The sequence below is a fragment of the Canis lupus genome, chromosome 29 (genome assembly GCF_011100685.1).
Source record: "Canis lupus familiaris isolate Mischka breed German Shepherd chromosome 29, alternate assembly UU_Cfam_GSD_1.0, whole genome shotgun sequence".
Classification (NCBI taxonomy): Eukaryota; Metazoa; Chordata; class Mammalia; order Carnivora; family Canidae; genus Canis; species Canis lupus.
In genome coordinates, this window is record NC_049250.1 from 33,367,422 (window position 1) to 33,384,254 (window position 16,833).

The window sequence follows — 16,833 nt, forward strand, 5'->3', positions numbered from 1 at the left end:
TAAAGCTTCACCAGCAGTGCTTTTACCAGGAATGCCATTCAACTTCCACTAAGTTGTGCTGATACAATAAACAGTCTAAGTCTCAGTGATTTGTAACAGCAATAGTTTATTTCTTGCTCATCTATATAGCCCTTCACATGTGGCTAGTCTGGTCTATGCTTCTCATTCTGGGATCCAGGACCTTATCTGGGATGTGCTTCTCCCTTTGCAGTGGGAAAGAGCAAGATTGCTGGTGAAAACAGGCAGTGGTTCTTAACTTAGACATGAGTGTCATGTCCATCGTCATGTTCGTTTACATGCTTGGTCAAAGCTAGTCGAGTGGCCCTGCCCAATCTTGTACCATAAAAACATCCCTGCGGGCCCAGGTTGTATGGCATAAACAAACAAGACATTAGTATTCCTGCAGCAAGATGTAATACATAACCTGGAAGTGAATGTTTAGAACTATACAGTTTACCATACCATGCATACTAAGTTATGGAGTAAACTCTTGACTACAATTAACATTAGGTTTATAGCCATCTGATTTTGTAGGATTTTTAGGCCACATATGCAAAAGTTTTTCCATTTAATTAGTAGCTTTTTCTTACCTTTTATTGTCAGTTGTGTAATACGGCATCTTTTTCATGATTTTTTTTCCGTTAGAATCTTATGCCTAAAACACAAAAATTAAGCACTATAACAGCTCTACTATAGATTAGTGAATAATTTGGCTGAGATGAAAATAAATGTCTTTTTATTGGAAGAGGGATAGCATTTTTAGGTTTTTGCAGTGGAGTATAGCTATGAAGTTTTGTAATACATGGTTTAAGAGGAACTCTTGAATATAGAATTTTTAACTATTTAGAGCAATATATATATATACACACAGAGAGCATATATGTCTACACATACATACATACAAAGATGTAATTAGCCTGTGTGGTAAACAATGAACAATTAAATTGTGTTTGAGAATTTTTAATGCTGCTTTTTCTGTCTAGGAATCCAAGGCATTGTAGAGGCATATCGGGCCTGCCTTCCTCAGATAAAACTCTATGGACCCACTAATTTTTCTCCAATCATAAATCATGTGGCCAGGTTTGCTGCTGCAGCCACCCAACAACAAACAGCTTCTGTAAGTGCTCTGGTGCTGGGGTTGACAAGGAGAAAATGTGGATTGGTAGTTGCTTCTGGTGCCATATTTCCATTTATTTGGTCTACTGAGATACAAAGAACATGAAGTAATAATGAAGCTATCCTTGGTTTGGAAGTAACAACTGATGTTGTTAAATCAGTGATCATTAAAAGCAAGACAACAAAAATTACCCTTACACTCATGAGTCTTTTCTCTGCCATTTGAATTATTTAAAAAAAAATATTTTATTTATTTACTTGAGAAAGAGAGAGAGAGTGAGAGAGAGCACGAGAGAGCACAAGCAGAAAGGAGAAGCAGGCTCCTCACTGAGCATGGAGCCCAATGTGGAGCTCAATCCCAGGACACCCGGAGCATGACCTGAGCCGAAGGCAGACCCTTAACCGACTGAGCCACTCAGGCACTGCCTGAATTAATTTTCTTTAATAGGTTTTACTAAAAAGAAATGACTAACATCTTCCTTTTTGAAAGTAGACTTAACAAATTAAGGTTGAGGATTTTTATAGTTTCAGTTGCTGATGAAAAATTACTTACTGTACTACAAAGATTTGGATTAGATAACCATTACCTATTGGACCCAGATACCAAAATCTCTCTTAGCCTCATAGCTTTTTATACCCAAAAGTAACTTCATATGATTGCTGAAAGGTAAAATAAGAGTTCATATAAGTGCACAGTGCCTGGGGCAGAGTAAACAGCATGTTAGCTCTGTTATCAAACTTACTTCCATTCTAGATTCAAATGACCCAAAAGATGGAGTCACTTATGTAACATTTTACTGTTCTCCAAAACTGTTTATCAGAAATGACAGAATTGAGAGAAAGATTTCCCTGCCTTAACCCATCTCCATTTTTTAAGAAGTGAACTTTAGTTTGATAAACAATTCTACTTCTCCCATATTTGACCTTTTAGAAAGCATTGCAACTAACTTCCTTGATCAATACTTTAACATAGTTAATACTTAGGTTGAAATGTTTATTCCTATGCTCACTAAAAGTTTAGTCTTTGACATTTAGGTGTCTTGCTTCTGTATATTTATGCCAATACCATTTTGTGGTCTATTGCACTTTTAATGAACCTGCAATTTTTGTTTGAATAAATTTCCTTGTCATTAGAGAATGTTAGAACATTTTATGTAGATGGTATCTTGGGTAGAGACTAGCAAGGAAAATTAGCAAGAAAGAGACTGAATGAGTCACCAAGCTGGAGGTGTTTTTAACCATTACTTTTATTGTTTGGGAGCTCAACCTGCTCAGTGGATATAATTTTCTTTCTTGGCAGCAATATTTTGTGCTCTTAATCATTACTGATGGTGTGATAACAGACCTTGATGAGACCAGACAAGCTATAGTTAACGCTGCCAAGCTTCCTATGTCAATCATCATTGTTGGAGTAGGAGGTGCTGACTTCAGTGCCATGGAGTTTCTGGATGGTGATGGTGGAAGTCTCCGCTCCCCGTCAGGGGAGGTAGCCATCCGAGACATCGTCCAGTTTGTGCCTTTCAGACAGTTCCAGAACGTGAGTACCACTCTCCTTATTTTTCATGCACACTAAGGAGTTTGAACACACCCTTACTAAATCCATAACCGAAGTAGTTGAGTAGGTGTCTGGGGTTAGAGGATGTATGGAGTTTGGGTTTGAAGAGCCCTGATGAGGTTTTGAAGTTTTGCTTCAGGTTGTATACTTGCATGCCTCTTGCAGTCTGTATGATAAATTGCTATAAATGGTGTTGCTATGAATGTTTTAAAATACCTTTTATCTTTACCTATGTCTGTAACAACAGAAAAACTCTATATAGGTATATGATGAATTTGCCCAACTGGAAGTTGATTTGATGAAAATCTCTCAGGACTTTGTCTCACCCAGTTTGCTCCACTGGTAACATCTTGTAAAACTATAGCACAAAACCATTACCAGGATATAGACATTGATACAATCAAGATCATCATCTCAGGACTCCTTGTGTTGTGCTTTTATAGCCACACCCACTTCCCTTCCACTTCCACCCCCCTTAAACCCCTGGCAACCGCTAATCTGTTCTTCATTTCTATAATTTTGTCATTTTAAGAATGCTATAGAAATGTTAGGATTGGCTTTTTTTTTTCCCCACTCAGCATAATTTTCTGCAGGATTGTTGCCTGTGTTTCTTCTTATTCCTGGGGAATAATCCATGGTGTAGATGTTAACCATTCATCCATTGAAGGACATCTTTTAATTGTTTCCAGTTTTTGTCTGTTATATGCAAAGCTGCTATAAACATTCATGTACAGGTTTTTGTGTAAGGATAGATTTTTATTTCTCTAGGATAAATACCCAGAAGTGCAGTTGCTGGGACATAAGATTATTGCATGTTTAGTTATTAAAGAAACTATTGAACATTTCCATTATGGTTATGCTTTCTTACATTCCCACCAGCCAATGTATGAACATGAGGGGAGGTGATTAAAAGTGTTAATGTTAGGAATCCTTGTGATGATGAAACAGTTCTGTATCTTGGTTGTGGTAATGGTTATACAGATCTACCCAGATGATAAAATTACATAAAATAATACATAGACACATGCAAGTGAGTGCATGTAAAGTAAAACTGGTAAAATCTGAATAAGGTCTGTGAACTGTCCCATTGTCAGTTTTTTGGTTTTGATATTATACTATAGTTATATATTACCTTTGGAAGAAACTGTGTGAATACTCTATTATTTTTGCAATTTCCTATGAATCTGTAATTATCTCAAAATAAAAAGTTAAAAAAATTAATACCAAGTGAATGAAAGACCTACATTCAAAAGTTAAATAAAAAAAAGAATATTAGAGAGGAAGACAAACCATGGGAAACTCCTAACTCTTGAAACAAAAGGTTGCAGAAGGGGAGGTAGGTGGGGGATAGGGTAAATAGATGACAAGCATTAAGGAGGGCACATGATGAGATGAGCACTTGATGTTATACTGTATGTTGGCAAATTGAATTTAAATAAAAGATTTAAAAAATTCAAAAACTAGAAAAAAGGAATTATCAAATGCCAAAATGCTGGCACCAAAAAGGACTTGATAAATATAAGTGGGAGTAATAAAACACTCATAAGGAACATTAGTTACTTAGCTTATTCTGTGTTTCATAGACTGTTCTTAAGACAAGATACAAGCCTAGGAATTGGGAATTACTGCTTTTTACTGACTGGTGAGGTATTCTTAGTCTGGTATCAAAATGCCAGTAAAAATTTCGTTACTAATAAAGTCATTTTGATTTTGTTTTTCATAAGGCTCCAAAAGAAGCACTTGCTCAGTGTGTCTTGGCAGAGATCCCCCAGCAGGTGGTGGGCTACTTCAACACATATAAACTCCTTCCTCCCAAGAACCCAGCTAAGAAATGAAAGGAGCTATGGCTGCCTGAGCAGAATTCTTTTGTATGGAGCAGTGGATTCCTCTCCCACCCTGAATCATGAATCTGTTATTTTACATGCTTTTCTTTTCATTCCCAGCATTTTTTATGTAAACCTAGTTCTCTATGGGTTATATCTATTTAAAACATTTTTATTCCTTTTTTTTTTTTTTCTTTTGAGGAAAGTGCTAAGTTAATCTTTGCTCAATCAATGCAGTGATTTTAGTGACTTGCAGTGACACTATGGAGATCAGAAACTTGTGTGAGAAAAGTTGATTTGGTAGTTGTGGTTGTTTAATATGGTGAAAATACTGTTTTTGAATGTTTTTCAATAGAATGAAAAATTGCTGGGACGTGATTTATAGGTAGCTGTACTTTGTTCTAGGCAATATATGTTTTACAAGCCAACATAATCATACTCGATGACAAGAACTTCTTAAATTAGATGATATTGAATTTGTTCCTATACCTGTATTCAGTGCCTTTCCATGGGATGAAACTGTTCCCTTTTGCCTGAATTTTGCTGCACTTTAGATATTGTAGTTTACAAAATAGTATGCACTCACTTAGGACTTCTTAAAAAATACTGAATGAGAAGGGAAGGCACATATCCAATTCTTAAAATGTACAATCAACAAGTAAAAGGAACCTCATATAAGTAAGCCATTTTTATTTGCCTTTCTGGATCTTTTATTTTCATTTTGGAATACTGTAAACATGGTCAGATTTGACCTTTTCATTTACTGTATGTGACATTCAGGATTCTGTATCTGCATAGATGATGGGCTGTCCTAGATTCGACCTTATTAGGGTATTTTAATTGGAGTTTGCTAAAATGGTTAGGACTGCTTTGTCCAGGAAAGCTATGAGGACCAAATATATAAAGGGAAATTCAGAATCCATTTCCTTTTAACTAATGAAATACTTATTTAAGAAAAACCTAATTTTTATATTTTCCTTACTAAGCTCTCACACATTGATTTGTACATTGGTGCACATTCATTTAGACATTTTCTTCCTTTTTTTAAGTAACATTTTTAGTCTGATTTTTAAACTTATGATAGTGGTTATGTAGTAATCAAAATCAAATTTTGCGTTTTAATTATATATTATTTCCTAAGCCCAAAATGTATGTATTAAGCATAAAACCTGTCATAACTTAAAAAAAATCTCTTCCTCATGTATTAAGATAGAGTGGACTTTACACACTTTTTTTTTTAGAGTTTTTTTTTCCTGATTTTTTACCCTTAGAATATATTACTTATCAAACATGATGTTTTCAGAATAGATTCAGTAACATTTTATCGAAGGACCTGTGTGCCAAGTATGACGCATATTCATATGTTGGCCAATCATCTCTAACAACTTAACGTTAAAAATTGTGTGTTTATCATATGTAGCCTTAAGTGGATGCATCAGTGCCTTGCTGACATGCCTTTCAGTCTTACTGAAAACTTGTATCACAGCTCATATTGCTTGTTCTCTGAAATGTCTAAAGGAGATGAGCTCTCAGCCATGAAGAACTTTGGCTTCTTGAGAACTTGCCATGGTCAGGCTAAGAGAAGACCTGCTTGCTGTTCTAGCTTCGTTCGTGTGAGCAGTTTACACTTTCCAACCTAGCTAGCTAACCTCTGTATATGTGCTATTAACCTGAAGGTACCTAACTAGGAGTCTGTTATTCTATGGCATATCTCAGTTGACAAGTCATTTTAACATTAGTTAAGTGAGAAGAAAACTGATCATTCTTTCAGTAGTTTGGACCTTTGTTGTCTCAGATGTCCTGATTTCAATTCTCTTTGTATGCTTGGAAACAGCATATATTTATATATATATAGGTATATATATATATAGCTGTGGTTTTCAGGATTTTTTTTTAACACATTGAAGCCTTAAAAAAAATGATATACACACATTCTCAATGTATGGTATAACAGATAGAAGTAGAGCTTCTCTAGGTCCAGAGCAGGGTCCAGAGCCCTACTCACTGGGCCTCCTCACTCTCCTTAACCAGCTCCTGGCAGCACTGAGTCACCTGTATTGGGCACTTGGAAACCATTGGGCAGGAGCTTCATTGTTTTCATTAGCCAAGTAACAGTACTTCTATTTCCATTGTCAAATTATTTTGGTCTTCATAATTTTGTATTCTGGTTTTAACCAGAAACATTCCAATTTTTAAATTAATTTTAAAAAATTCATTCTTGATCAGGGTCATCAGTAGATGCTATTATTCATAAGAATTGTGATTCCAGTAAATGAGGACAATTGATGCCTTTTTTGCAGTTTTGAATAAAAACATTTACAATTTCTAAATTATCATTTTGTAAAATTCTTAAAATCTTACCATTTCACTTTATCACATAATGATTTAATATTGTTTTATGTAAAAAAAGATATTGTTTTATGTTTTTCCCTATTGTGCCACCATTCATTCAAGTGTCATTAGTTCTTAAAATGCATTAAAAAAACAAAACAAGTTGACTTTCACACCTTATATAATCAGCTGTATTACAAACACATATTGGGGTGACAGTGTCCTGGACAGACATAATATTTCTCACATATGCCTTTACTGAGAAAATAATAAACCAATTAGCTTGGCCATGTCACCTTGTGCTTTGAAATGAAATTTTTAAGATCATAAGTTTTCAAAGTCAGATCAGGGATTTACAACTACAATTGTTTTTTTGATAGTGCCTTAGGCAGCCTTTCCAGAGTAAATTCTGGGCCCCATTGTTGTTTATGCTTTATTTCATATATTTTGCCTTTTTCATTTTATAACTTTCCTGGGAAACCATCTTCAATAAATTTTTCCTGCTTTCATTTGTGTGCGGTTGGTAGTCATGGGAGTGACATATAAGGGAGGCCAGAAGTTTGACTGAAATTGCAAGAGACTGTTTTGTGCTTTAATAATGTCATACTTGATAATAAGTGTATAAGTTACTAATATATGAATTCATGTTAAATATATCTTCCATTTGAATTCCTGGCGGATAAAGTTATTTCTTAATGTGAAACGATAGTGCCTTGTTTTTATTTATCCTTTCTCTAAATGTTATCAAAACCAGTAGAAAAAAAAATAGAAATAAAGTGAATATAGTATTTTAGGGTGCCTGGGTTCATATTTTACTGAATTGAACAGTTTGGGTTTTTAAAATTATTTTGTGGGATTTACTCATTTAAAACATATTGAATGCATTCAAGAAATATTTCTAGGTGCAGTAAGGGGAAGGTTCTCAGTTTATAGCTAGCTGGATGGCCTGAAAAATAAGGCACTCACACTTAATTAGTTGTGTTAAGCAGGACAGTATACCCACCTTATTTGTGTGTTTGTTTGTTCTTAAAATTGCTTCTGTTATGTTGCAGTCATTGGTCAAGGCCTTGGGAATACCGTGGTAACCTAGATGCCCAAAGCTGATGTCTTCATAGACATAATGGACTGAGGGGAGAGGGTGGAGAGAAAACATTAAATGAGTAATTAGAGAGACATAACCCATGTAGCTGGCAGAAAGCACTTGCCTGAAGATGTGCCATTTAAGCTAAGACCTTAAAGTTAGCTGGGTGAAGAGAGTTAAAAGCATTTATGAAAGTGTTAGGTCAACAGCAAGTATAGACTTGAATATTTTAGGAATGGAAAGAACTTAAAGTATGCTGGAATATAAATTGTGGAGGGAAAGTGGTAGGAGAAGAGCGTAAAGACGAAGTGAAGTGATTGGTTGAGTTTACATCCTGCAGGACCTCTGGGGCATACAAAGGAGTTCAGGCTGAGGCTAAAGGTAATGGAATGCCACTGAATCAATGTAAGCAAAAGAATGATGTGATCAGATTTATGTTCTTGAAAAACTGGAGGGCCTTGTATTTTAGATCAGACAGATGGATGTCTGTTGTCAAACTTGGGCCTGGCCAGTGGCTTTGCCTTGGTGAGGCCCTGATGAGGGAGTCAGTGGTGGTCACCTTATGGTAGAGACTCAGCTGTTTGGTCACATATTGCTAAATGTCTGATTCTGGGTCAGTTTCTGAATCCTGTGCTTTTCCTGCCACAACCCTGACTCCACATCAAATCATCTGTGAAGCCCGTATCTTATCAATCAGGTTTAGAGTCTGGCTTGCACCTTGTGGTGATGTTGATCCCCAGGAGCTAAACTCTAGCTTGAAGCAAGACCATGACCGGTGTCATTTGTCACAAAGCATGGCCATGTGAGTGTTGGCCACATACCCCAGAAAACTCACAGCAGGTTGTAGTATCCTTGGAGAATTTTACTCTGGCTTGGCTATTATCTCCTCTCAAAGAAGTGATCAATGAGACAAATATCATCATAAGAATTTTTACTTCTTACAGCAGAGAAAGGGAGGCCATGATATCTTTGGCCTTTTCTTTTTTTTTTTTTTAAAGATTTTATTTATTTATTCATGAGAAGCACAGAATAGAGAGGCAGAGGGAGAAGCAGGCTCCCTGCGGGGGAGGACCCGGGGATGGGAAGGTGAGCCAAAAGCAGGCTTTCAGCCACTGAGCCACCCAGGTGCCCCTATAAAGAACTCCTTGTATACAAATGTAAATTTATTTATTTATTTATTTTTAATTTTTATTTATTTATGATAGTCACAGAGAGAGAGAGAGAGGCAGAGACACAGGCAGAGGGAGAAGCAGGCTCCATGCACCAGGAGCCTGATGTGGGATTCGAACCCGGGTCTCCAGGATCGCGCCCTGGGCCAAAGGCAGGCGCCAAACCGCTGCGCCACCCAGGGATCCCTACAAATGTAAATTTAAAACTCAACATTGGGACGCCCGGGTGGCTCAGTGGTTTAGCATCTGTCTTTGGCCTTTTCGCAAGCAGACACAGCACACCAGGTTTTGCAACAGTACTTGGATTTCTAAGACTGGACTTGGAAGAGTATCAGGAATTGGGGAGCTCTAGAGAGTTCTTAGAGAGAAAACTGAGTAGGAAATAATTTGTCTTTTTCAACCACTCCTTCCATCCAGTAAGAGGTACTCACTTGTTTTTGAACATATTTTATTGAGTAGCTTAGTTATGGCAATCGACAGGCAACATCAAATTGAGTAAAATTTCTTAACTTCAAAGAGCTTATGATCTAATATGGGAAAGGAGAGTATATAATGCTAAAAAAAAAAAAAAAAGAATAAGCAAGGTAAAGTGGCCCTTTGTCCTTAAAGTAAGACTGTCCCTTATGCCTCAGACACCTGTAGCCAAGAGTACAGAGGGGGATCCTGAACATCTCTGGCAAGATGCTCCTCCTTCTCCTCCTTCCACAGCACTCCTTTCTCCCTACTGCTGTCCTAGGACCACCAGGACCTGCCAGTCCTTACAAGAAGCTCAGATCATGAACTTCCTCACTCTAACCCATCTCTGGCTCCTCTGTACAATCCATATCCTAACCACACCCCACTTCTCTGCAACTGCCCAAACCCTGCCACTGTGCCCTTAGGGAACCGGGTCATTCATTAGCATACCGTTTTATCAGTGCATTTTTATTCTAATTAAAAAGCTCTTTCTAAGGACCTTCCTTCCTTTGCAGTCCTCTCAAGTAGTTATTTTCTCTTATTGGTCTACCATGGGGCTTGGAGGCAGGGTTAAGTATCCTCCTTGGTCTTCCCTTCTGCCTTAGATACCCTTTCCCTCCTCCTAAAAACCTCTAGCTTAAAAAAAAAAACAAAACAAAACCTCCAGCTTTGAATCTCTTATCATTAGATTAGATCACTTTCCCTCTGTAATATTCTTATTCTTCACTTTACCTCAGCCCTCACTCTTAAAGGCATACCTTAGACCTTATAACCCATAACAAACCCTTTCCTAATCTCAAGTATCCCGTTTTCTAATAACAACCCACATTACAGCTCACTTCCTATAGTACCACCACTTCAACAAATCATTCTCCATCATTTACCTTCAAGTTACTAATCCTACGAATTTTCAAAAGCTCCTGCTCCTTTTCTAGACTTCTTTTCTACTGCTGTCTGCCTTGGCCACTCTGTTCCAACCATACAGGTTTTCTTGCTCTTACATGAATATGCCTGGCATACCCCTGGCTCAGGTCTTCTGCATTTGCTCTTGCCCCTTCCTGAAGAACTCTCCCTAGTCACTTGAAAGCTTTGCTCCCTCACCTTCTTCAAGTCTTCATTCAAGCATCACCCAAGTCAGATGTTTGCTGATCACTTTGTTTAAAATTGTACCTCTTTCCCCAATACCAGCTATTCCTCTTTCCTGCTTAAGTTTTAGGTACCGTGTTTCTTGTCCTCTTTGCCCACTATCATGTCAGTTCCAGGAAGTCGGGGTTTTTGTTTTTTGTTCATTGCTGCATCCTGAGCCTGGAGGAAAACTTGGCATCTTGTAGGTGCTCCCTAATCGACATAGAAAAAACCCCGAATGAATAAGGTATGTGTTAGAGCATACGTGATGATAGAAATTAGTTCATATGAGAAAATGTTGAAGTTTAGAGTGGGGAGGTTTTCTTTTTCTTTTTCTTCTTCTTTTTTCTTTTTTTTTTTAAGATTTGATATATTTATTAGAGCACAACCAAGGGGAGTTGGAAAAAGAGAAGCAGGCTCCCCTCTGAGCAGGGAGTACAATGCTGGACTCCATCTCAAGACCCTGATAACATGACCTGAGCTGAAGTCAAGAAGTCAGACACCCAAACGACTGAGCCATCCAGGATCCCTGAGTGGGGAGATTTTCATCTCATTGTGGGAGGCAGTCAGAACACTGGGGAGATATTGGAAAGCTTAATAGGTGGTTTAGAATTTCATTGAGATTTGAAGGTTACTTAGGGTTTTCTAATGTAGAGAAAGCAGCAAAAAGAAAAAAAAAGAAACTGCAGATCAAGAAATTGACATTGTCTATGGCTTGAAGTCAGAAAACAGTGTGGACTGCGGACATTGTTGGCACAGGGAGAGGACTATGCGTTTGTAATAACACTTGTATTTCACAGCCAACTCTCTACTCTTACAAATGGATGTCAAAATTCCAACTCTGTTAATTTCTCACATTCCTTTATTAGTGAAATCTGTGGTTAGTCCCTTTCCGAAGTGTCAGCTAAGTTTGAACTTTCTTCTCAAATTTGGAATATAAATATGTCCCTTAACTGGCAGATTTTACTGTCATTTTGCCCCATGAAATTTTGAGAAATATATTTATTTGTAAAACTCCTTCTTCAGGTGGATGCTACTTTTATCAAATTAGTCCATGATCTTCATGTTTGAAAAACAACGTGGTGTCTTTGTCCTTGGGTTCTGTCACACTGTGGTGTGATCCTGGGCACAGGATTTTGTTTTGTGTTTTGTATTAATGGGGCTTGGAGTAGTAATCTCTAAATTCCCTTTCAAGTCTAATAAGATTCTAGCATAAACAACAGAGCTTGATTTATTTAAAGCTGGATGCAAGAAACTGCATCACAAGCCTGGTTAATAACCCTTAGCATGCACTGTGCATTAAATTTCATATTGCTTAGAGTTTCCCGCAGATCGAGTCCTCGTAAATTTCTATCAGTCATTGTGTGCAGTAGGCAGAGATGACTAGGGCTACAAAGGGACAGTAAGAGGGGCTGTGACCTTTCAGGTAGGGTTCCCTTTCCTCATCTGAGCAGTTATTGTCTAGAAATGTCAGGTTGTATTGCTTAACGATGCACATTTATTTGACCTTTGCACTGTCATTTCTAGTCACAAAAGTTATAGTAGGAAAAATATAGCCAGTCATAAAAACTCATGGAGGAAAACATCAAATTTTACTACAGTGTATGGGTAAGGTACTTAAAGCATGAATTTCAGGTATCTTTACTTTGATTAGATATAATAAATTCCAGAACAGCATAATGATTAATATCATCCAAAGATTTTAAAAAATTCCTCTTTGGACAGGAAAATAATTATTATAAATATGGAACAGCCCAAATTACAGAAAGTACAGACTCTTCTCTTGTTGGTATTCTATGTAGCAGTTTATCATCTAATGCATAACTGAAATGAAACAGTTTGTTATATATTTTTTTAGGGTTCTTTATTAGTAGTGTTTCACAAAAGATGGTTCCTAGAATATGGAGAGGGTGCCAAATTATTCTTTTTATGTGGGTATATGTAGAATTTATGGCTCATTATAATACATTTGATATAGTTGTAAACTTTATTTTTTTATTTTTATTTTAAAAAAGATTTTATTTATTTATTAATGAGAGACACACACACAGAGGCAGAGACACAGGCAGAGGGGGAAGCAGACTCCATGCAGGGAGCCTGACGTGGGACCCGATCCGAGGTCTTCAGGATCAGGCCCTGGGCTGAAAGCGGCGCTAAACGGCTAAGCCACCTGGGCTGCTAATAGTTGTACACTTTAATAGTAATTTCAAATTCTAAGTTCTCTCTCTCTCTTTTTCAAGTAGGCTCTACACCCAACATAAAACTTAAACTCACGACCCTGAGATTAAAAGTCACATGCTCTATTGTCTGAGCCAGCCAGGCATCTTGAAGTTCTCTCTTTTTGGGTAAAGAAAGGTTTTATTTATCTTTGACGTGGTTCTATGTGTAGGATTGCCAGATTTAGCAAACAAAAATACAGGCATCAAATTAAATTTGAATTGCAGATAAATAATAAATATTTTTTTTAGTATAGATAGGTCCTAAATATGACATGGCTCATACCTATAAATAAAACATTACTCATTACCTGGAATTTCTGTATTTTATCTGGTAATATCCTGTCTGGGTGATGGTAAAAATGGCCACAATCCCTCGACTTTCTGTCCTCACCGCTTCGGCAATGTGACTTTGCAGTCCTCCCAAGAGGTGGTTTTTATTACTCTGGCCCTTGCATCTGGTCTTGTGACTTAGCTAATAGAATATGGCAGATGTGCCAATTCTAAGCCTAGACCTCAAAAAATGTGCTTACTTTGATCTTCTCTCTCTTGAAACCCTGGGCAGCCTCCGAACCGCAGCTAGCCTTTCAGAAGATAGGAGACTACCTGAATGACACAGTCAACCCATCTGAGACTTCTAGACGAGCAGCCCCTAGCCAATTCAGCAGCTGACTACAGAGCATGGACTAAAGACCCGAAAAACCACCTGTTGAACCCAGCCCAAACTGGCAACCTACAGAATCTTGATTATTATTTTAAGTCACGTAGTTTTAGTTAGCAGAAACACATTGATACAGCCTAATAATATAAAGCAGAGCTGGGCATTTTTTAGGACTAGTGGACACCTTATAGGCTGTGCAGAATTTTGAGGGCTACAAATTAAAGTAATATAAGAACAAATAATACTTGAAGCAAATAATCAATTTTGAGCAAATCATACTTGAAGATGGCTTCAGGAAGTCAGGAAACTGCTTGTTGAATAAACACGTGGGCCCACAGAAAAAAGTTCATTTGTAAAAAGATGTTGCTTTACTACTTTAACCACGTAATGTTTATAAAGTGTAGAGCTTCTGCTGAGCGACTCCTTGCTTTCTTTTTCCTTTTCTGGGGATCTTTTAGGGATACATCCCTTTTAACCAGCCCATTTTGGACCATATCTTTGACAATCGATTACTGAGGTCAGACCTGGGTGGGAGTTGAGGAAGAATTTTCATATATCTATGCACCATCAATTAGCCAGTTAGTCAACAGATTACTTGTTGACTAGTCAAATGACTAATGAACATGGCTCTATCAGGGATCCAGAGAAGAGAGATATGGGGGTTAGTAGTGGTAGAGGAAAAAAAGAAAAAGTGGTAGGGAAAAATTCAATCTTTATCTCTGGGAATCCCTGGATGTGTCGGTTTTGAATTTGGGTTAAGATAAGGGTGGTGGGACACCTGCGTGGCTCAGTGGTTTAGCGCCTGCATTTGGCTCAGGGCGTGATCCTGGAGACCTGGGATCGAGTCCTACATCAGGCACCCTGCATGGAGCCTGCTTCTCCCTCTGCCTGTGTCTCTGCCTCTCTCTCTCTGTCTCTCTGTGTCTCTCATGAATAAACAAATCTTAAAAAAAAAAAGATAAAGGTGATGGGATTTATGATGTGGTATTTCAAATGCTAAACTCCTCTGGTGACCCCTGGAGTTGGTCTTTGCTTAAGGTTTTCTTTTTTAAAGATTTTATTTTTTAAATTTTTATTTATTTATGATAGTCACAGAGAGAGAGAGAGAGGCAGAGACATAGGCAGAGGGAGAAGCAGGCTCCATGCACTGGGAGCCCGACGTGGGATTCGATCCCAGGTCTCCAGGATCGCGCCCTGGGCCAAAGGCAGGCGCCAAACCGCTGCGCCACCCAGGGATCCCAGCTTAAGGTTTTCTAGTGGCCTAATTTATTAGTCAGCCTGCCTTCATTATGTGGCTAGAGGGGCTTATGACCTCCACTGGGAAATATAGTTTTGAGCTCTCTTGTAACCTAGATTCCTTGCATAGATATTGATGGTTCAATCCTTAAACAGAATGTGGTCAGATCCTTATGTAACTAGGGATGCTCATGGGATGGGATGCCATTCAGACCTCTCAGCGCTTGCCTGGGCTCTTTCTCTTGCTGTATTGTGTCCATTTGTCTTTAAAAAAAAAAAAGTATGAGTGTGAGTATAAATATTAGTATGGGAGTATGAATAGGCTCTGTGGAATATGAGGAGTCCTTTCTAATAACCTGACTTTGGAAATCTTTGCACTCTTGGTGACCCAGAGCAAGTTAATGATTACTAAGTCTCATTTTCCTCGTCTGGAAAATGATGAAAATGATAAAAAAAATAATGGCTTTGTAAGATTGTTAAGAAGATTAAATGATTTGGTAGTGGTACCAGACTTAAAACAATAGTTGGCACATAGTTAATGCTATGTGTTAGCTATTATTATTATTTTGAGCCTATTTAATACCTTAGCATGGGAGAAATTTCATCTCAATTTAATTTTGGAGTTGGGGGCAGGTATTTATGTGTACGATAATTGTTTCTTGTCCACTCACCTATTATAAAGAAAAATATCTTGTTCTAAAATAGTTGTTTTTTACTTGTTCATTTTAAGGTCACCATGTGGTAGGGCACATAAAATTCAAAATTGGAATTTTTATTAGGCATATTCAAATGCCTTAGTATGTGTTCAGAAAATAGTAGTGGGGCAACTGTTTTGTTTAAGTTAATGCTAAATTTAGTTTACATTTGCTGGAAAGCACACTGTTTAGGTAAAGAGACGGGTGGGGGAGAGAGGTCCGGGAGGGAAGGATTTCAATGCTAACCCACATCATGACAAGTGGAAACTGGGCTGCATTACAAATACAGATAGCGCACAGGAAACAGTATGCCCTTGGAGAGATCAGGGATGAGGTTAAGTAGGTGTTCCGTACCAATAGAGTTTTGTCAATAGTAGTGAGACTTAGTGTGACTTGAAATCGAGTATAGGATATTAGAGGATAAACCCTGCCATTTTGAAGGGATCTGGCTGAGAAAAAGAAAATCTGAATGAGCACTTCCTGGGAATTTATAAATCCTCAACTGAGACGAGTGAAAAGAATATAGACGAATAAGACCTGAAGTTCTAGGAGTCTGGGAAGATGGCGGAGTAGGAGGACCCTAAGCTTGCCTATCCCACAGACACAACTAGATAACACTTACATCAGCATAAATAATTGACAAAATGACCCTAAAACTGGCAGAACAAACTCCACAACTAAAGACATAGAAGAGGCCACATCAAAGAAGGTAGAATGGGCTTAGGCATTGTTTGGGAACCAAGGGGATCATGGCCATGGGAAGGAGCTGGTGGTACAAAGAAGTGTGAGAAAAAGACTATCACATTAGGGATCCCACACAAGGAAGACAAGAGTCCATAATACTGTCTTTGAAAGTGAGAGGGGTGGAATTTCATGAGTTTTTACAACCAGTGGGACTTACAGCCTGGAATTAAAAAAAAAAAAAAAAATCAACGGGCTTGGCTCTGGGAGAGCCCAAAGAGTGTTAGGAAGTCTCCCCTAAAGAGACAGCACAAAAAACAGCCCACAGAGATACCCTCCTTGTGCATACTCTCTGTCAAACAAATAGAATCTTTAGAAAATATATATATAAGGGTACTAATTGACGGTAATGCAATAATAGTAGGGGACTTTAACACTCTACTTACATTAATGGACAGATAATCCTAACAGAAAGTCAACAGGGAAAACTGTAGCTTTGAGTGACATACCGGACAGACGGATTTAACAGATATATTTAGAACATTTCATCCCAAACCAGCAGAATACATATTCTTTTTTTTTTCAGAATACATATTCTTTTCATAGGTACACAGAATTATCCAGAATAGATCATATATTAGGTCACAAAACAAATCTCAATAGATTCAAAAAGACTTAAGTCATACTA

At 37.7% G+C, this 16,833-nt stretch overlaps 1 protein-coding gene across 4 annotated transcripts in view; it reads left to right on the plus strand.

The window, feature by feature from the left end:
* CPNE3 (copine 3) overlaps window positions 1-13,856 on the plus strand; it is a 55,406-nt gene extending 41,550 nt beyond the window's left edge. For 3 of the 4 annotated variants that reach the window (XM_038579672.1, XM_038579673.1, XM_038579674.1), the window contains exons 14-16: window positions 984-1,117; window positions 2,417-2,653; window positions 4,396-7,528. In XM_038579672.1, the coding sequence (XP_038435600.1) occupies window positions 984-1,117; window positions 2,417-2,653; window positions 4,396-4,506 (482 nt within the window). In that variant the 3' untranslated portion in view covers window positions 4,507-7,528. Of the gene's footprint in view, window positions 1-983; window positions 1,118-2,416; window positions 2,654-4,395; window positions 7,529-13,437 lie in introns of those variants that run through there. The other variant, XM_038579675.1, reaches the window with a different exon arrangement.
* The last annotated feature ends 2,977 nt before the right edge of the window (window positions 13,857-16,833 follow it).